The following is a 21,841-nucleotide window of genomic DNA, read 5'->3' on the forward strand; positions in this document are numbered from 1 at the left end:
TCCCAGTACAAAGGAGAACATGCACATCCAGAGGGAGAAAGAAACAAAAAAGAGAGTCAAAGAACCCTTGTCCAGCAAAGATTTCCCAGCAGAAGAAAGAAAACAGAGGGGCAGAAGGGAGGGACTGAATACTGCAACAGTGAAAAGAAGGACATCTACTGTTATGGTAAGATTTTACACAGCTGGACTGTCCTTACATGTCACTGTTGCAGTATTCGTAACATCTGGGAGTACAAAGGAACCCTCCTCAATCCCATGAAGGCTAGCCCTTGCAAACCTGCACTAGCTCTGTAAATGGCATCCAACTTGTAATGTTTAGTAAAAGTGTGGACAGATGACCAAGTAACAGCTTCAGCAATGGAAATTATCTAAACCCTTGAAGAAAGCCTCTGAAGAGGTTACTGCCCTCATAGAACAAGGCCTAATGCAAGCAGAAAGCTGATTTCCATAAAAGGAATAACAACAAGAAATGGACTTAGAAATTCAGGAGGAGACAGTTTGTTTAGAAACCACCCCGCTCATTGTCCTGGTATGAAAAGAAACAAAAAGCTGTTCATATTTGCAGATAGCCTTTGTCCTATCCAAATAATACACGAGTTGCCTGTGGAGCTCCAAGGTGTGAAGAACTTTCTCACTAGCAGATTACAGAGAAGGGAAAAGGGAGGACATTTGATAGACTGATTAAGAGACAACTCATTGACCACCCTGGGCATGAAAGAAGGATTAGTACACAGAAACATCTTGTCCCTATGAAAAATAAAAAAAGAGGAGAAGCTATCAGTGCCTGAAGTTCAGAAGTTCTCTTGGCTGATATAAGGGCAACCAAAAAACAGGCTTCCAGGTGTAGTATTCTAAAGGGGAAGAATCAGTGGGCTTAAAAAGTGCCAGAGTCAATTTTTCAAGGACAAAATTAAGGTTCCAATAGAGAAGAATAGGTTGTATTGGAGACCTGATATGAGAGGTGCCTTTAAGGGACACGTAAGGCTAAATGGTGCAGCCAGGGAGGTGATGGTCAGCTAGTGGCATGCAAAAGTGGGAGAAACAGTACAGTAATTGGAGATACTATTAACTGCATTTAATTAAATCAGTATTGCTAAGTGAAGAGACTAATCTGGCTGAGATTTACTTGGCTCTGACTACGTAGGGATGAGATAGTAATTATATCTGTCAGCAGTGGGGATTTTATGTTGTACATGTGATGAGGAGCACATTAAATTAAATTCAGGAGTTTAAGTATCATTGAGTCAAGTTCAGTAATAAGGGTAGACTGGGACAGAGACCAGCACGGACCCCTAATGTAAGCTCCAGACTTGATACTGGGAGGCACAATGCTTCAAAAATTAAAATATAATATGACAAAATAGTGACTTTTGAAGCTCTGTTTACACTTTATAGATAAATGTAACAGCTCTGAAGATAGGAATCACAGCCCTTAGGCTTTCAGTGGGCAATCAACTGGCAGTGGGGTGTAACAGTAGCTGTAATGTAGGCATTGTTGTAGACAGTGGAGAAGTGCTAAAGTTCTAACATGAAACTTACAATTTATTGGTCACACTGTGTTCCCACCTTGACCTATGATCACAAGAACTTGATGGTGCCTGATAGGATGAAATTGTGGATACAAGCGTCAGAAATGAGGTTCCTTTGCAGGGTGGCTAGGCTCACACTTTATGACAAAGCAAGGAGTTTGGTAATCTGTGAAGATCACAGAAGTTTTATGAGGTGTTTTGGCCATCTTGTTAAGATTCTTTTTATGTGCTTCCATGGGCAGTGTTCCAGATGTGGCCAAATGGAAGGAAGCCTTAAGGCAGACCTGGAACATGCTGGAGAAATGATATAACTCAGCATTCATAGGATTGTCTGAGCATTCCACAGGATGAACTGAAGTTTGTTGCTGAATTTAGGGAGGTCTGGTTTTGCTTGTTCAACTTCCTCCCACAATGATCATTACTGGGCAACAGGCCTAGAACAAGCAGGGGTGTAGCAGGGCATTGCTCCCCACACCTCTGTTATGATTTGATTTTTTACACAGTAAGAGATGAATGGACAGCAAAGCAAATACTTACACAAATATTATATATTCCTGTCCTTCCTGCCGTTTCATATCAGTAAGGCATTAAACATTCTATTCAAAAAGATTAATACACTGCACAGTGGGCACATTTTATCCTTTACTATATCTACATGTGTTTCTTTTTGATCATCCTTGTGATGTCTCTAGGCATATAATGCTGAGACTTCATATTTATATTAATAATTGCAAAATCATTTTGCATACAAGTAAATTAAAAATGTCACCTTAATCAAGTGCAGCCTGTAAAAGCTTGACCCTACATATACCCTTTAAATTAAACCTAGGACATCACAGCTTGTCAAATATATTTCGGAAGCATGGGTGGGCTTAAAAAGCACCCCCAGGGTCATTAGCCTAGTAATGACCTTTGAACCTATGAACTTACATGATGAGCATTAAAGCTACATTGATATGTGACCTCTGCCTAGTATAGTTGGACATGTATTAACTGTTGTTCATTTGCTAATTATGCATATTGTCATCATTTTTGTAAATATTTCAGTAACCAGCCTCAGGCTTGTATGAAAGCTGTCAGAGGAATGAGCAAAAATTAATCATATAATATCAGTGTGTAACTTGAGGAGTTTACTGACATATTGCATGTTGTTTATAATACATAAAAACTAGAATTTAATGTGCTTATTATGACTTAAAATATCCATTTTTATACTTGGGAAATAATAGCCACTGCCTCTGTGAAGCAGAGGTTGTGCTGAAATGATTTTCTGTGTATAATTCTTTAGTAATACATGCAGTTCTAGAGATATGAGTATTCTGATGTGGTCAAAATCTCAATGGACATTACAGTACAACTGTCCAGAGCACTAAATTATGCAGTGACTTAAGATTCCAAAGCTTATCTCACAAGAGGGCAATTCTCAAATAATGTTTTACTTTACTTATTAGAAAACACATTTGTCTCGTAATAGTATTTTTTTCATATAAAAATGCATTATTACCTGTGATTGTATCATTTGTGTTCTGTTATTGACAAGATAGGCCCATAAAAATCAGTATCTAGATCAACATAAATAAATGATTTTGTAAAAAAAAAAATATTGGGGAGAATTTAATAAAGCCTACACAGATTTTTTTTTCATGTGGGCATTGTGGCACACTGCTTACATGAAAATAAGCAGATTTGTGATCCAGTAAAAAGAGCTTGGTGGCTCGCATGCATGCGTCAACATGGAAGTAGCTGCTAGACAGGGGTCCAGGGAAGTAAAGAGTGTGGGACGAAATAGCCAGGGGAATTGTTATGGCTAGGCTTGTATAGGCCCTAGGGCTGATAGCCTAGTACCAACCTATGAACCTAAGTATCCATGGCATGCAGATCTTCTCATAAGCAGGTGAATTTTGTGCAAATGAGGGCAGTAGAGTGATCCAGCAAGCAGAAAGGCAGTCCTGCAGACTTGGTGTTGGTGTCTGTAGTGTACATGGAAAAACTCCATGTACAAGATTTTAAACAGACAACAGGAGCTGTAAAAGTGCAGCTAAATGGAGAGAAATAGCATAGCAGACACAGATATGTGTAAAACTATCCATCATGTGTCCAAAACCGTATGGGAAATAATTTAAAATATATATTTTTTAATGATCTGGGTATGTTTGCGTGGTGCACCACAGTACGCAAACATGCTTTATGAAAAAAAAATTAAAAATAGTGTAAAAGTGAAATTTATTAGTATGTGACAGTAATGTATTATAGGACCCTGCATGGAGTATCTACAATGGTGGAATGGTACTGTTGTTAATGAGGCAGGGCTTGGAACCATGTAGTTTCCAGGTTGTGTGTACGGATACCTATGCAAATGAGGGGGGTTACTGAATAGCACAAATGGATATTCATGTCTGCAGATCCCATCCGTGTAGGCACAGAATCATGTTGGTGTCCAGAGAAGGTCTGAGGACTTGTAAGCTCATTGGAGCTCAGTGGTACCTGTTTTTGGATCTCAGTGGTACCTGTTTGTGCAGCCTGGCACTCTGCTGAGTGGGGGGAGGGGGTTGTATACTGACTGCTAAGCTTTGTTTACCATCAGGGTATGTTTTTCCATGTGTTTCCACATATTTGCATGGTGCGTCACAGCGCTGAGTGCGACCTTCCATGGGGGTGTGTACAGTGACTGCTGAGTATTGTTTACATTCATGGCGCTTGTTTGCATGGCGAGCAGCAGTGCTGAGTGAGGAAGGCTGTCAAAAAAAATTGTCTGAGAAAGCCAATGGTATATTAATTACTGAGGACCTCTGTTTCACTTAAACTAAGGCCATTAAGAATCCTTAATGATATAACTGGCAGGTGGAATGCATCATAGGTAGCCAATCACACAGGTTGCATCTACAGTGGAGCCCTATAAAGGTTGTATACACCCTGCAATATGATTTCCTTCCAATACTCTGCACCAGTGGAGTACAGACTTGGGATTTTTAACTGAAGGAATGCTAGAGGTTGCTGCAGGTCTGCTACATCTGTATGTGCTAGAGGCAGAGGTCAGTGCTGATGCTGCGGACAATAGGCCTAGACTGAGAAGGAGAAGAGTGTTCAGGCCCAGGGTAACCTTCCAGGAGCTACATGAGCTGGAGATTGTACAGTGTTACAGTGTGGACAGGGGCATACTACAACAACTCCATGAGTTCTGCTGCCCTCACCTCAGACCCAGACCCAACAGAGGGGAACCCATCCCAGTGGAAGCAAAGGTATGTGTAGCTCTTAGGGTACTAGCTAAAGATACTTTCCAAAGACCAGCTGAGGACATAATGTGGGGTCTTACAGGCATCAACATCCAGGGTACTCCACCAGTTCCTGGATGCCATGCTACCACATGCCAGTGAGCACATTTATTTTCCCCTCACCCCTAAGGTGAGGGCCAGAAATATGCAACACTTCTACCATGTAGCATATTACCCTGAGGTAGTGGATGCCATAGATTGCACTCATGTATACATCAAGGCACCACCCACTGAGGAAGGTGGAATCTATATCAACCGCAGGGGATATCACTCCATTAGCTGCCAGCTCATGTGCAATACCCAGGGCATTATCATGAATGTGTGTGCTGGCAGCCCTGGCAGTTATCATGACTCCCATATCTAGCATGCATCACAGCTGTACCAGATGGTTGCAAGGGGGGATGTCCCACACAGCCATTTACTGGGGGACATTGGCTACACACTGGAGCTGTGGATGATTACATCCATCAGAAATGCACTCCCACCCACCGAAGAATGCCATAATGAGGCACACACACAAACTAGGAACATCATAAAACATGTGTTTGGGCAGCTCAAGTCACAGTTCCAGTGCCTTGATATATCTGGCGGAGCCCTGCAGTACTCTCCAGCCACATGTACACAGATGCTCACAGTATGTGCCATGCTACACAATATGATCCTGTGGAAACAGCTGCAGCAGGATCAACAAAGGGAAGGGATACACAGCCCCCCACCAGTGCCTAGGTCCCCACAGCTACACCCACAGGGGGACTCAGGGAAGGAACCTCCTGAGGATGTCCCTGTAGGCAGATGTACCCATGCCCAGTATTCCCTGGCCTTGGCCAAGAGACAACACATAGCACATGCACTAACAACCTAGGTTCCTAAGGATTGATACCTTACTCTGACTCACATACATATACTAAAAATGATGCCAGCCAGCCCACACAACATGTACCTAACCATGTATTCACTGTGTACTGCGTGTATCAGACAGAGTCAGCGCTGAACTACAGGTCTGTCAACTGCTGCATTCGCAAGGTAAGTCACTATACATAACTTGTAAGGGGTACTAAAATATGGTAGCATATTTATGGACCTGTGACATGTATGCAAGGGAATATAGTAGACTGCTGGGCTACTTGCAGAGATCCAACATCCACTTAGGACACCAGGTACTCTGTCCAATACTATGTGCTCCATAACATTCATTAGACCACGTGGCTGGAAAATCAACTACATCATTCAAGGGAGATGGCAAACAATGGGGTCACAGGACAATCACATAGCTGTCTATGTCAGAGCATAGGCTGGTCGTCCCCCACCCCCAACACATCAGTGTTCCCATACAACTGCTGAGACAGTAAGTCTGCATTGATATATCAGCAGTCCAGCCAATTCCAGGGCTGTGACATAGAACATGGCCACATGTATGTCTCATGTAAAGAAGGGGTGACAATGTATGTCTGTATGCTGTTGATTGTGTGAGGCATGACACTTTTCTTTCTGGTGGCTGGTGTTCCTCACTGGGCTAGGGACATTAGCATTAGTGATGGTATTGATAGTTTGAATCTGGCAGCATCCACATCTTTTGCATGTGAGGTAGTTGTATGGTGGTATTCCCACAGACTGTCATACCCCTTGAGCTGTTACATCAAGAAAGATGGAGAAAGACAGACAGAACTGGGTGACAAAGTTCCAAAACTACAGTCAGACATTACACATGCTCTGATTAACCTAGAAGGTGGCTAGTATAGCAGCAGGTTGCAACAGAACAGAATAGCTGTAAGATGTAAAGGTCGTCCCTTAAATGTGTCAGTCATTACTACAAGTCAGTGACTGCATTATACAGCATTGTACCGGAACACCACAAATATATGAGGAACTGACCAGACATAAAAGACGAAATGCTGGACATTCTGCAAAAACATGTACAGTGAGAGGTATGCAGACTGTCACCCTGTGTGTGGTGTTACATCATGTATCCCAGTCACATAAGTACAGCGCACAGCCGGGGAATGCCTTGGACAATTTCAGGGAAGTGCTGTTCTGTGGAAACAGGTGCAGCAGCCAATGTCTGCAGCACACAAAATCTCAGACCGGAGTACAGTTAGCTTTGGCCTTGAGTTACCCTGTATGTACTGACAGTCCCACTTGGCATGCTCCTACACTTAACTAACTTGAGCGCACGTCTGTTGCCTCTTCCTCACAAAGACCTGCTATGTGGACATACATCTATACATACGGGCAACTACGTATACATATCTATCTGTCCCTATCCCCCTCTCATATGATTAGTGTATCTATCAGTATGTATCACATACATATATGATACCAATATAGATATAGCTATCTACATTATAATGATACATAGACTCTCCACATATAGCTACATAACACATATACATAACGTATACACACAACATTTAAAGATATATATATATATGTATATATATATATATATATATATGTATATATATAGATTATATATAATATACTTATTGTTATACCTATATTATTGTTATAATGTATCTGTCTTTGGAGCTTATCTCCCCGGGCCTCCACTGAAAATGGACATATATCCAGTTGGACTAGCCCGGTCAACAAATGTAAAATAAATAAATAAATAAATAATATATATATATATATATATATATATATATATATATATATATATATAGGGTCTATATTACATCACCGAATGCTTAAAAAAGTGAACGGTGATTAATCGACCCTATGTAAGCGAAAGTTTACAATGTCGAACTGTCAAAACAGCGATTTTTTTCCAAGGGAAAAAAAATTGCTGCTCCAACAAAAAAGAAAACACTTTAAAACATTACATTAGGTGGGGGGCTTTGCCCCCACACACCCCATGTGAGGGGCTGCAATCCCCACACCCCCCCTGCATAAATATACCAACTCCGAGACCGCACTACAGTGCCAAAAATGGCAAAGTAATGAAGCGGCCAAGCAAATTCTTTCCTAGGGAAAGAATTCGCTTAAAAGCCACTTCAATATTTTGCCTTTTCAGTCTTTTATGTTCGACCAAGACGCATTTGAAAGAATGCATCTTCAGTCTTGTAATAACAACCCTATATATATATATATATATATATATATATATATATATATATATATATATATATATATATATGTATATATATATATATATATATATATATATATATATATATATATATATATGTGTGTGTATGTGGGGATGTAAGAATATCCCCACATACCCTCGGAATGCTGAGGTTATTTGCACTTACACATCATAACAGTTGTCCGAAGGAACCAGACCAAGGCCGCAACAGTACATAATCCACTCACTCACAGACCCCTGTGCCTGCGGAATGTCACCTTGTGGACAGACAAAGGTGAGCAGGTGTTGTAATGTACAATTGTTCAACACATGCCTTGGACAGGCCATATTGTCCCTGGCCACATGGTTGCCTATCTTACTGCAACCAGACACATATGGCCATACTGGTAACTGCACACACATAGCAGGAATATTAACAGGTATCCACTCCTTGGACACTAGATACAATAACAATACCAAGAAATATCACTCTGCAGGCCACACATGCTGTTTAACACAAGACTACTTTGCATACTCCACAAGTACTGTGCCTGCAAACACATACAGCAGACATAACCTGTGGCATGTGCAATAAGTATTGCAAGCAACAGTGTACAATAGTAGATAGGTGGGGTTTTAATCTCACCTCAGTCAAGTGTGTGTGTGTGTGTGTGTGTGTGTGTGTGTGTGTGTGTGTGTGTGTGTGTGTGTGTGTGTGTGTGTGTGTGTTTGTCTAAATATATCCCTTTGCAGCACTAAGGACATACCCATATGGACTATCCTTGCGCAATGGATATGCATTTTATGGCCCAGTTACTAGCTGCTGGCCTCTAATTTGCCTTTGTCTCCAAGGCCTGCTGATGTCATCCACCTTATGAGTGCTGGCTGACAGTGTCACATTAGACAGAATCTGTGGCACGTGTGGTAAGTACTGCAAGCTATAGTAGATAGGTAGGGGTTCTAGTCTCACAGCAACCAGCTCAGTGTATGTGCATATGTATATCACATACATATGATAACCTTTGTAATGTACACGTTGGTAGGGTTTTGCATTATTTTACTGGTTGTGCATGATATGGCCTCCCAAATGAATGACCACAACATGGTCTGCTGATACCATCAAGCATTATGTGTCTTACATGGATAGCACTAACAGACATGATTATAGACATATGCACCTAGGGACCCATGCACGTTTACTGCCGTAACATGCTGACATCATATTTCTGCTGTGCTGCCATACCATCCAGTGCTGCTGTACTGCACTGTGTCCATAGTTTTTCCCTCAGACTCCTGGAATAAATACATACACAGGTCCGTGAGACACATGTCAATCGGTAACACTACCACCAGTACAACAGCATGCAACATAAGGTACACAAACACATGCCAGCATACAGTATCAGTTATGTACCACAACAAGTGGCATGATAAAACAATACTGCACTACACACGTACATGTCATGTAATGTAGTCACCCTGTGCATCAGACACATAGTTCATTCCCTGCATCGATGGCAAGGATGACAGGGATGTAGCACAGGTATCACCTGCACAGGGTGTGGTGTTGGGGTTCTGGAATCCTAGGCTGTGCCAAACAGTTGACAGCATGTGTGTCAGTCAGGAAGGGATGGGGGTTAGACGGGCCATGGAGAGGTGTTGTGTGTGTCTGTTGGTGACCTGCATGTGACAGTGGTGTTTGAGGGTGTGCTTGTACACAGTCAAGCCCACTGCTAGCCCTACATGTGTGTATGTTGGACAGCTGTGGTCCGTACTTGGTAGAGTGTACAGTTCACTGTCTCTGGCCACAAACACAGAAACTGGCTCTGCCAGGAGTAGCACTGGCACTACCATGCCTAAGGTCAGATGTGGTGCTAGTACTTGATGGTCAGTGTTGTCTACTGGGGCTGTGTCCTCCATGGGACTGCCAGGGACCACATGCCCGTGGCCTGCCATGTCATGGTGTAGACAACACACTTTGCTCTGTAGTGCTGGAGGTACTTCCATTACAGTAGTGTGACTGTGCATGGCCACGTGGACATTCAGCAGATGGCGTTGCTGACCTACATCCACATGTCTGATGCCCATCTCCAACCAGATGTTCCAGCACAGACAATGTGCAGTCCAAGATAGACACTGTCTTAGCCCACCATCTGTCCACTGCATCAGTGAACTAATCCAGGGCATCCCCAATGTGGTGGAGGCAGGCATGGATATCAGACTGTGCTGCATCCATAGCTCTAAGCACCCATCTGGTGTTGCATTTAGAATGTGTCTGTGCCTCCATGATGGCCTGACACATGTGCCGAGTGACTCATGATGTGACATCTGCAACAGGTGGTGGATGGACAGCAGTCCTCCTACAAGCACCCCTGTCAATCCGCCTGTGTGGGACCTCACCAGCTGTCCGGCTATGGCCAGTATCTGCACTCACTGATGCCATAGTTGCCACACTGTCCTGTTCAATGTTGCCACCCTCTGACTGTCCAATATCTGTGGCCTCTGGAGACTGGGTATGTATGGTCATACTGACTGTGTGCGGTGACAATGTGGGCAGAAGAGGGATGTCAACATCTGGGGCGTATTCAGCACTCGACAACCCCACCTGTGCTTCACTATGGCCACCATCATCATCAGAGTCCAATGGGACACTGACATCAGGTAGTGAGGGGGGGCAGACTCCAACTTCCCTGTTCACCTGTGAGAAGCAAGACAAAAGCAGTACATTACTACCTGCACTATTATGTATGGTAATCCACACAGACTCATACAGATGAGGTTCCACAACTGCATTATCAGTCCCACATCTGCTCATCTCTGCTGCCATGCACAGCAGGCAACCCCATACCAACATACACAAACAACTACAGCCCTGTATAACATGCACTTCAGCCACATCCAGTTAGAGCTACCAGTACAATCTGCCTGTAAGGTATGCAATATGACACTATATGTGATAGAACTACACATAAAACCCAGTACACCAATCTTGAGAATGATATGCCAGTACTAGTGTCACTGCCTTAGGTATGTACCATCTCCCTTTTGTGTTTGAGCAGGCATCTGGGAGTAATTGCCTCATGTATACTAGGCTGTGTAGCTGCTCATAACTATAAGTGCAAATGTGTCGATGGTCATTCAATACACACCTGTGGTTACTGAGTCTATGAACCATAGTTAACTGTTCTAGAATGGAACATACAAATATTCTAATATGGCTGAGCACAACATTTGTACATAAGGTAATATGGCAGCCCTTAACTTTCATAGGGTATATATGATCCGTAGAAAACAGTATCACACTTAGTAGGTACAGAACCGTAGACTTGGGTCACACCTGAAGGACCTATGAAAAAGTGAGGGAGAGGTATTGTCAGAACCACCAAATGTTGCAGAGCTACAAGGTAATATGTGCATATATCCACATGTACAGTAGCTACTGTGATAATGGTTATATTGCTGGCATTCTGAGTATATGTGCACAACTGAGCATAAACCCCAACCCCCCCTGAGCAGATAGAGCTGATACCCATGTACTGGTATGTACAGCCTGCCACAATAACTGATACAGTATTACACTGGTGAGCACAGTAAACTTACCTGGACGCTCCTCTGCTGTGGACACTGTGGCACCCACTTCAATGATGTATGGTCTGATGGATGCCTGGGAGCTGTCAAGTGTTCTAAGGTTTACCAGGAATTCTCCTTTGGCTGAGAGTGGTTGTTCCATCACAGGCCCTCCACCAGTGGTGGCATGATCCCTGGCAAAAGCAGCTGCCCTTTGTCATGCAGCATTCAGCATGTCTGTGGCCCAGACCTGCTCCTATGTCCCGTCCTGTTGGTCAGTCCGATTGACATCCCACACAAGGTATGCCCACAATGCTGCCACTGTTCCTGATTATGCCTCCCCCTTGATAGCAAGATCTGATGGTGGTGTCTCCATCCATCCACTATTATGTCATTTTCCGCATTTCAAAAGTGGGCATGTCTTCTGCGGTACATGGTTCCTGAAAGACAACAAAAGGAGAACACATTACAGGACCAGATACATGGACATCCACTATGTACAGATCCAGCACACCCATACTGTCCTGCACTATCCAGTGCTCCCTTACACGTCATACCTTACACTCTCGGAACACACTACGTGTGTGGATACCACCAAATAGTGGCAATACTGGGGTATGTCCCTGTGTGCCGTGGCAGATTCTGCTGTATGTTCCTATACTTAGCACTACAGTCTACTGTGGTGTGTCCCCTATGGGCAGTCTCCCACTAATATGTCATATGGCCACTGCCAGACAAATAGCAGTGTGCTATTACTACCACTATATAGGGACAGTCCAGCAACACCAATGTGCCACAATGACAAAAAACAATGCAAATCTGCTGTTGTATATGTTCCCTGTAGGTATCATACCTCTCAACTATACAGATGTTTGCAGAATGTCAAGATGTTTGCCTCATAGTTTTGGTCATTTTAACACAACATTGTGGATTTCTGACAAATGGTTGGCCATTTGAGTAAAATCCCATGATTGGAGGAACTCAGTGGTCAGCCTCAGTAAGAAGCTGAGATCCCTCATAAAATCCTCCAAAGCTAGTTATGAAAACAAAATCGCCACTGATTCTAAAGACATCCACAAAGCATTCTATAGCTATGTCAAGAATCTCAATGGCAACACTCAGATCTGCTCTGAGTTACTAATGGCACTAAATATACAGAACCAACTGATATTGCCAACATCCTGGAAGATAGGTTCAGTGCTAACTTTACCCCTCTCTCATCCCCTAAAGGGCCCATCTCTATACCAGAAGAATTCAAAGTACCTGTAATCACGGCTGCACAGGTAAAAAACACACTCTCCAAAGCCAAGAACACAGCATCATTGGGACCTGACAACATCCCAGGCTGCGTTCTACATGAACTACAGAATGAACTGGCACCCTACCTAAGTACCATGTTCAATCATAGCCTCACCTCAGGCTTTGTGCCCACTGAATGGTGCACAGCAACTGTTATCCCACTCCACAAAGGGGGAGCCACCACGGACCCCAGGAACTACTGCCCCATTAGCCTGATGAGCCTGGTCTGCAAAGCTATGGAGCGTATTATCATGGAACTTATAAACAATGACATTGGTAATCTCCAAACTCTGGACCCTACCCAGTTCGGGTTTGTAAAAGGCAGATCATGTCTCCTAAACCTGATAGACTTCTTTGAAGCAGTCACCAAAGCTGTAGATGAGGGTAAGGTGGTACACACAGCCTATCTAGATCTCGCCAAGGCTTTCGACACCATCTCCCACTCTGGAATTATAGACAAACTCACTAAACTAGGTATAAATCCCTATGTCACAAGATGGGTTGCCAACTGGCTCACTGACCGAACCCACACTGTGAAAGTAGCAGACTTTAAATCCAACTTCAGACCAGTGACAAGTGGAGTACCACAGGGTTCAGTCCTAGGTCCTCTCCTGTTTGGTATCTACTTCTATGAAGTACAGGCTAACACAGAAGGTCTTTGGCTAACAAAGTTCGCAGATGACTGCAAACTAGGAGCTATAATCAAATCTCCTAAAGATGTGGACATCCTACAAAAGGGCCTCACTGAGACAGATGTCTGGTGTCAAAGCCATGTCCTCAAGCTCAATGCCAAAAAGTGCATTGTCATCCCTTTTGGTAAAAACTCTGTACCCATGAACTATCACATAGGCAGTAGTCTACTTAACACCAAAAGTGTGATAAGAGACCTTGGGACACAGGTGGACAGTAGTCCTTCTACATGGCACACCTCATCACAAAAGGTGTTTCATCCAGGAAAAAAGAGGTCATTGTTCCCCTCTACTCATCACTCATTAGACCCATTGTAGAGTACAACGCCCCTTTTGGTATGTACCTCACAAAGACATCTACAACAACTGGAAAGGCCACAGAAATATCTCACAAAGAGGATTACTGGCCTCAAACAGATGCCCTATGCAGACCGTCTAAAAAAACTCCAGCTTTACTCTGTCTCATATCGCCTACTCAGAGGTGATCTCTGCCTAACATACAAAGCTATGTCATACCCAGAGCTATTGGACATGCTCCACTTAAAGAAATCCCAATCCCTCTGAGCTACATGCTCTAGGGACCTAAACCTTGTCACCACAATAAACAGAAAAAGTATAGAGCCAGCATACAGTGACCTGAAAAAAGATTTATTGAAATATAACAGCAAAACAGACCGGTTTCGGCCGGACAATATCACAGCCTTCTTCAGTGTAAAGCAAACAGAAAAACAATGTTGTTTAAATATGTACTTCTCAAAGCTCATTGATGGATATCTAAAATTGTTCATTAAGCCCTGGTGGAAACAATCCACCTAATCTGATAATAAATTTCTTTTCTTTGTTTTTCTGTTTGCTTTACACTGAAGAAGGCTGTGATATTGTCCGGCCGAAACCAGTCTGTTTTGCTGTTATATTTCAATAAATCTTTTTTCAGGTCACTGTATGCTGGCTCTATACTTTTTTTGATTTCATACATTGGTTTTTTGAGCCGTGCATTTGCCTTCGTGCAGGGGGTCTTTTTGTGTGTACCACAATAAACAGAACATGCTGGAGGGATAGATTCCTATCTCAGAGACTTCCCATACTCTGGAACAAACTTCCTATCTATATCAAACAAAGCTCCTCATTAGCACTCTTCAACAAAAATCTTGATGATTGGATGGGAGATAGGAAATTCACCCCGGGGATCACTTCTGTGGCACTGCTTGACAGGGGTACAGGAAAATAATTTTCTTGGGTGGCAAAAGCCGGGGTACCGTTTGGCTAGGCTTATATAGGCCCTAGGGCCAATAGCCTAGTACCTACCTATGAAACTATGAACCTAATCATTGATGGTTGATGTAAGAAAATAAAGACAGACATCTGAGTTTAAGATGTCATACCCTTCAGAACACAGTTATGCTACTGTAATATATGTTATTCTATTCATGTTCTTACTTTGTATAAGCAATATTTAAGCAGTGTCCTAGATTTAGGCCTTTGTCCACCATTAAGTATGGCTCTGTCCTGATTTCTTGCTGTAAGAGGTTGACAGGCATGTTAGGCATAGCCGTTAACCAAACGGACAAATGTCAACAGAAACAGAGACTTAGTCATAGTACATCAGAGGCATTCAGGGACACTTTTAAGATGTAATCCACTAGCTTTCCTACAACAGCTAAGCATTGTAGGAGAGATTCACAGAGCCAGAGCTACGATGTGATTAAAAATCAGGGACAGTTGAGAGAGGCATGCCTGTAGGTGTAGGACAGCACAGTATCAATGACATGTCATCACCGTAGATCTAAGACAGGCGTACTGCTGTAATCTCTATTCCCCATACCCCCATCCTCCCATCTACATCCTGTTGTATGGTGAAATCTATTACATACCTGGTAGGGTACTGTACTCCTTTGTTGAACTTCGTTTCTGGTAATCTTTTTGAAATACGCTGTCTGTGTGAGTTAAATCTCATAAGACCTCTTCCCTATAACCAGCTGCTTGCCTTTTTAAGGTATTGCTCATTAGCAGGTAATTGCCTCTGCACCAATCTGTGGCTCAGAATTGCTAATTGCAACCAAAACAGCTAAATTGCACTGTCATTAGCCAATGACATGCCACCACAGTGCAATCTATAAGGCCTTCATATAGGCCTTGACCTCTTTCTTAGTTGTTAAGATGGACATTACTGAAGTGTGGAGACTATAGCATCACAGAGGGTGGGTAGCATAACTGTCAGCTGTAGAGATATATGCAGTATGTCCACAGTTTTGCCTCATATGTGTGGTCAGTGTCCCATGACATTCTGTTCATCTGGCAGTTCACTGGCAAACATTGTGGGTTGAGGCCAGTACTGAAAGAGACACATTTGAGTGTCAGACTTCATACCCATCAGAATATGCATGCTAATTCAATAGCTGTTATTCTATCAACTTACTATCTTTGTAGGAGAAAACTGTTACACATGTCCCTATCTGTGGGCCTTTGCCCCCCCCCCCCATTATATATGGCTGTGTCCAGATCTCTTGTTCAAGGGGTTTGGGAGGTATGGTAGGGCTGTAGCAGCTACCTTTACATACAGCTATGTATGCTACAGGCTGCAGCTGCTGCTGCAGCCTATAACTGTGACAGTTGTGTCAGCCCTGTCATTACTGCAGAGTCAGGGTAAGGGTACCCTGTACTGTCAGACTGAGGCATGTGATTAAGGTACATTTGTTATGCAGCAGTGCCAATAACAGAATAGTAGGTGATATATAGCTATGCTATACGGATATGTGCAGTGTGTCCCTACCTGCAGGCCTTTGACTTGCAAAACTGGATTGTAGTTCATTAATTAGCAGTAACCTGTGCTGATAAAGATTGCATGACTCAGTCATTAATTGCAGTCTTCACAATACTGTAATTGAACTGCAACATAAAACTGGATTTGAAGCCAGGACTGTGTGTGGGAAAATGTACTACATGCAAGGCATTTAACAGACTGAGATACTGAGTCACTGTTAAAGCAGGTGTATTTGCAAGTTATATGTGCACATATACAGGCTGTGACAAACATTTCTACATCCATCAATATGTGCGTGGCTTTATATAGCTGTATTTCTGCACTATGTACTTTGCCACTGATGCCTTAGCAGGTTTCTTTCTACATGTTGTTGATAAAAGAGTGGATTTACTTGCTATCACAGGCCTCACCTACATCAATTGTTATGTCATCCAAGGTACACCCCCATTTTTCCCATTAGTTTTAATTCCAGTTTGGTCCACAGAGACACGTCTAATGACTGTATGTGGCAATAAGTATGTTTTAATTACGATCTGTGTAATGTGGCAGGTAAATGCAGTGGGCTGTAGGTGTGAGAGGCCCGAGTCAAAACATAGCAGATTTAATCACTAAAGCTCATTTAAGCTGTGCTAAGAAAAGTAGTGCTACGTGCCACACTGCTCCACTCTGCCCAAATCCGTACTAAAAATTTAAAGAAAAGAAAATGGGGGTGATAAGTAAGTGGTGAAATGGGGGAAAGCATGGGGAAAACAGTGAAAGGCAGGTAGGGATGTGCAGGAAGGGTGTAGGAAAGAACCATAGCTATCCATTTCTTGTACAGGAACAGCTGTGCACTTTGACAGATTTTGTAGATTAATTTGGACTCTCAAACTCAGAGGGGGGGGGTGAGGACAACATAATTATGTTGTCAAGCCAATTAGACCAAATTACTTGTGTCCAGTGGACATGTGTGTGAAACAGAGAGCTATGTATGGGGCAATATTTTTTGGGACAGATGCCCATTTTTATTTTTTATTAAGGTGAGAGTGGAGTGTTGGGGAAGGGACATAGGTATGTGTGAGTGAGGTAAATTGGGTAGGAGAGGATGCATTAGCAGACAAATAAGACAGACAAGACAGCAGACAGGTGTGGTGTGTGACACATGAGGTGAGTGAACACCTTGGATGGGGAGGGTATTGTGGAATCCGAGTTCCATGTGCCTCCAGACAGCAGCAGCATGACTCACATCCCCACCCTTGGGACTGGTGGCACTGCTCCTTCACTGTAGTGATGGCTGGGCCCCACCAGGTCTGCCAGTGTGCCCTCAATCTGGCACAGGTGGTGTTCATAGCTCCGATGAACAATCCTGCCCACCATGGCCAGCAGTTGATCCTAGATAACAGACCCTCCACCACCTCTCCCAGGGGAGGCTGGGACCCATCTCCTGAGATGGTCCCAACCTATGCCGCAGGTGGTGCCGGGGCAGAGGAGGGGGAACCACCGGTCTGGGCCCCAGTGCCATGGCCAGTTGAGGCAAGGTAGGTGGATCAGCCAGAACAGGCCTACCCCGATGTGCTGTGGTAATAGTGGTATGGCAATAAGTATAGGTTAGTTATGAACAAAACATTGTTAGTAATAACAGCATGGCAGAACATTGGAAATAACCCAACTACATATCAATGCATATTATGTGAAACACAACAATAAGTAACAGAACAGTCAGTATGTTAACAGCATGCCAGTAACAGTTACAGCATAATGCCAGCAAAATAGGTAATACAGCAAGATATGTTAATATGCCACCATTATAATTCATAACAATAATAAAACACATATCCCAAAATACAGTTAACATAACAATGTATGTTAATAGTAAACCATAACCAATGAATAACAATAATAAATAAAAGAAGATAAGGGGTGGGGAGAGAGAAAAAAAATTTCCGTTAGTAACATTGCAGCTTATTTCATTGACAACAGTACTACTATCCACTCTATGGGTCTGTATTTTCTTTATGTACAATGACTACAAGTCTCAAACAGTTGATGTAGTATGTACATACCTCTCAAGCTATTTGCATGGGACACTATGGGCCAAGCAGTAACAACTGTAGGTACACAACTACACAGAACACTCGCACATCAGGTGGACATATATAACTACCAAGGTCTTCTCTGGGATGATATGTTGATATTTTGAAATCTAGGTACTCATGTCCATGGTAATCCTGTTATAGACGGATTACACACTATTAATTACATACCATGAAATAGTGACATGTATGTGTACAGGACAGACACTAAACACCAGTCATGCCTTGGTTGGCAGGCATGAGAATAGAACCCAATAGCATTGACTGCAGGAGACATCTGCATGGAATGTATTAATTGACTGCAGCAACTTTTAACAGACACTCCAGGTATACAGCCATACCAGGATTACAAATTTTATTTCTGACTGCACATTGCTAATTTTCACATTCTTGCTAATAATTTTAAGTCTGTGACATCTAAACACACAATTATCTACTCAGAATATGGGCTATCTCCCCCATTTACCTGTAGTTCCTGTGGAGAGAGAATTTGTGAGCAGTATGTGACTGCTACTGTAATAATTAGTGCTATATACCACTGAATTCGAACCCTGGTCTGTGTGTGGTAAAATGTACTATAAACAGAGCATTTAACAAACTGAGCTACTGAGTCATTGATGGTTACTGATTGACTGATATTTGCCTAGAGCTCACCTGGAACCAAAATATGACCTGGTAGTACTATGACAGTGTTATACTAGACTGCAGTGACAGTAGATCACACATGCATGAAATACAAGCATAACGCAGATAGTAGGTAAGCTAAATATCAGTATAAAGAATGCCAGTGTACACAATTTATTGTTAGTGGTTTGAAATATCTGTAAAGTCAACAAACAGTAGCAACTCATGGAGTGGGTTACCTCACCAATATACCTTTATTACCGGATGTCTTTGGATGACAGAGCATTATGTGACCAATATTGGCCCAGAGACAGCCTTGAACAGTACTATATGAGTTAACCAATACAATTTCCATCCATTAGATTTGCATTTCACAAATATTACATTGTTATACTTGACTGCAGCTCCTTACCTTACAGCCTGAATGCATAAAGCTCTACTGCAATGGTAACAACAAGACAATCCTGATGTACACCATTTTCCTTGGTGTTATTGGTATTGTTTCATGTTTTTATTGCACAACAGTTGGCATTATTTATTTCTTGCAATACAGCTCTGAGTCCACATTTATTGCACTACAGACTTTATTGTATATACTTTAATGCATTTGCTGGTATTGCCTCATGTTTTTATTGTACAACATTTGTCAGTCATTCATTGCAATACAGCTTTACTTCCACATTTACTGCACTACAGCCTTTATTGTATATACTTTAATTCAGTTAATGCTTTACTCTTTCTGGCTTATTTCACTACAGTTAGCATAATATATCCATACTCACCACACTCACGGCACAACCTGGCCAAGCAACTGGCATGTGACTCAACATTGCAAGCCCTCTCAGCTGCAGCTGTTGGGGGAGAAGCATACCATTATGCATACCATTTCTGCAGACATTCAGATTACATATTTGTAACACAGAGGTAAAGTTACTTACATACTTGTAGGGTATCTCCTGCCCTTGCTTCTTGGACCCATTTGTCCAAGAGTGCCCTCTTCCTTCTTTTCAGGTCATCATGGTGGTGAGAACATTGCTCACCTGTGTGGGGGATACCAGTAATACTGGTGAATAATCTGGTCAGCCAGTTCCAGGCCTCCACCTTACACTCTGAGCCCTGGAAACCTCCTTGCAGCAGCCAGTCATCATGGTTTTTGATGAGGAGCCCAACCATGACCCTAGAGTCCAGAATCCTCCAACACTGCACCCGAAAGTGCACACCTTCACCAACACCACCAGCCATAGTGACATAACTCTAGTGGTTTGTGCTGTATTCCCACCTACTGGGTTTAATATAGACTGTTTTCCCACCCTTACATGCCACTGGGCAACAATTAAAAAAGCACAGTGCACAAACCAGTGCACTTGAGCTGAGCAGTATGAAAACTTGTAGAACCGTAGTCTTAGCGGTGCTTAGCAGTGTGCAAACCAGCCAAGCAGAGCCAAGCACTGCATAAACATTGGCAGACATTACCATGTTTATGCAGTGCTTAGCAGGTCTAAGCACAGTTGAGAGGAGCTTAGCAGAGTGCAGCAGGACCATATTTTATAATAGACTGCATGATATGTCTTTCAAAAGAAAATACTTATTTTTCCTTCCATGTAATTAAACCCTGGACCTACTGCACATGAAGCCTTAACTCCACCCATTTACCTCTGGATATTAAGAAATCTGCTATACCTTCACATATACCACTGAGCTACCTATAAGCAGTGCTATGCACCATGCAGCACTGTGCAAACGTGCCTCAGATACACTTAAACAAACATTTAAATAAATAATTAAAAACATCTGGTTTCTATTTTTAGATGCCTGGCAGGTGTCTGCTATGTTATCTGTGGGCACCGCTTAGCATTGCTGCACTCTGCTCCTTGCCGTGCAAACATGCCTTTTTTTTTTTTTTTTTTTTTTAATAAACTATGGACATGGCTAGCACGATAGCTCCCCCTAAACTGATTCAATAACCATTTTCCTCGTCTCCCCTTCAGCAATGCACCATCATTAATATGCATGGCACACTGCATTGGAGGAACCATGTACACGGACACCGTAACATTCCATGTAGGCTCTACACAGTGCCTATATGGATTCTATTAAATCCTGGGAATTGACTTAATTATGGTCCAGTGCCTAACTGAAATAATACCCCTCCTTTTTATTAAACAAATACATCCAATTCTTCATTTTGTGACTTTTCTAAATATCTCATAATTATACATTCCTCTTCAGGAAAAACATATTAGTAGTAAAATGCTGTTCAAGTCATTGTCTATTTAACCAATGATAAGGAATGATTGTTTTCAATATCATATTATTTTATTTTCTAGAACTATTCTGGACAGCACCAGAATTACTGAGGGAGAGGGATGTGCCCAAAAAAGGAACTTTGAAAGGAGATGTGTACAGCTTTGCGATTATTCTCCAAGAAGTGGTGGTTCGTGGACCACCATATTGCATGCTTGGACTCTCACCCACAGGTACGTTGTGTAATGTGGATGATGTTATTTAAGGACAGCATGGGTGTTCATCACTGCTGTATCTGTACATTGGAGAATATTTTGCTCGATTATTGTTCAGTAAACGTTTTCCATTGATACCTCACGTTGACCACCCATCGCATACCATTGTTCGTGTTTTTTATTCACAAATGTGTGAAAACCATTCCTTTAGAACTGGTAGCTACTGTTATTGTATTGTTACTATAAAAGCATGAACTAAAGCAGAGAAAAGGTGTACTTGAAACTGAAAAAATGACAAAAATTACTAAAAATGACTGAATAAAGGGAGTAGGGTGGGACAATGAGGAGTGGAAAGCCAACAGGTTCCTCTTCATGATATAGTTCAGTCTATGTTCAGAATACCCAGAGACACAATGTTGTAGGACAGAATATTTTACTCAGTAATTTATTCATGTACTTGTTTATTTAATATTCCTTTATTTCACATGATCACAAGGTTCAG

General features: G+C 42.3%; 1 protein-coding gene across 1 annotated transcript in view; it reads left to right on the forward strand.

Annotated features, from left to right (window-relative positions):
* The window catches only part of LOC122803256 (retinal guanylyl cyclase 2-like), a 665,947-nt gene that overhangs the window by 391,044 nt on the left and 253,062 nt on the right, over window positions 1-21,841 (forward strand). The window contains exon 10 of the mRNA XM_044072849.1: window positions 21,208-21,357. Within this exon, the coding sequence (XP_043928784.1) occupies window positions 21,208-21,357 (150 nt within the window). The remainder of the gene's footprint in view (window positions 1-21,207; window positions 21,358-21,841) is intronic.

The sequence above is a fragment of the Protopterus annectens genome, chromosome 5.part1 (assembly GCF_019279795.1).
Source record: "Protopterus annectens isolate FY-2018-M chromosome 5.part1, PAN1.0, whole genome shotgun sequence".
Taxonomy (NCBI): domain Eukaryota; kingdom Metazoa; phylum Chordata; order Ceratodontiformes; family Protopteridae; genus Protopterus; species Protopterus annectens.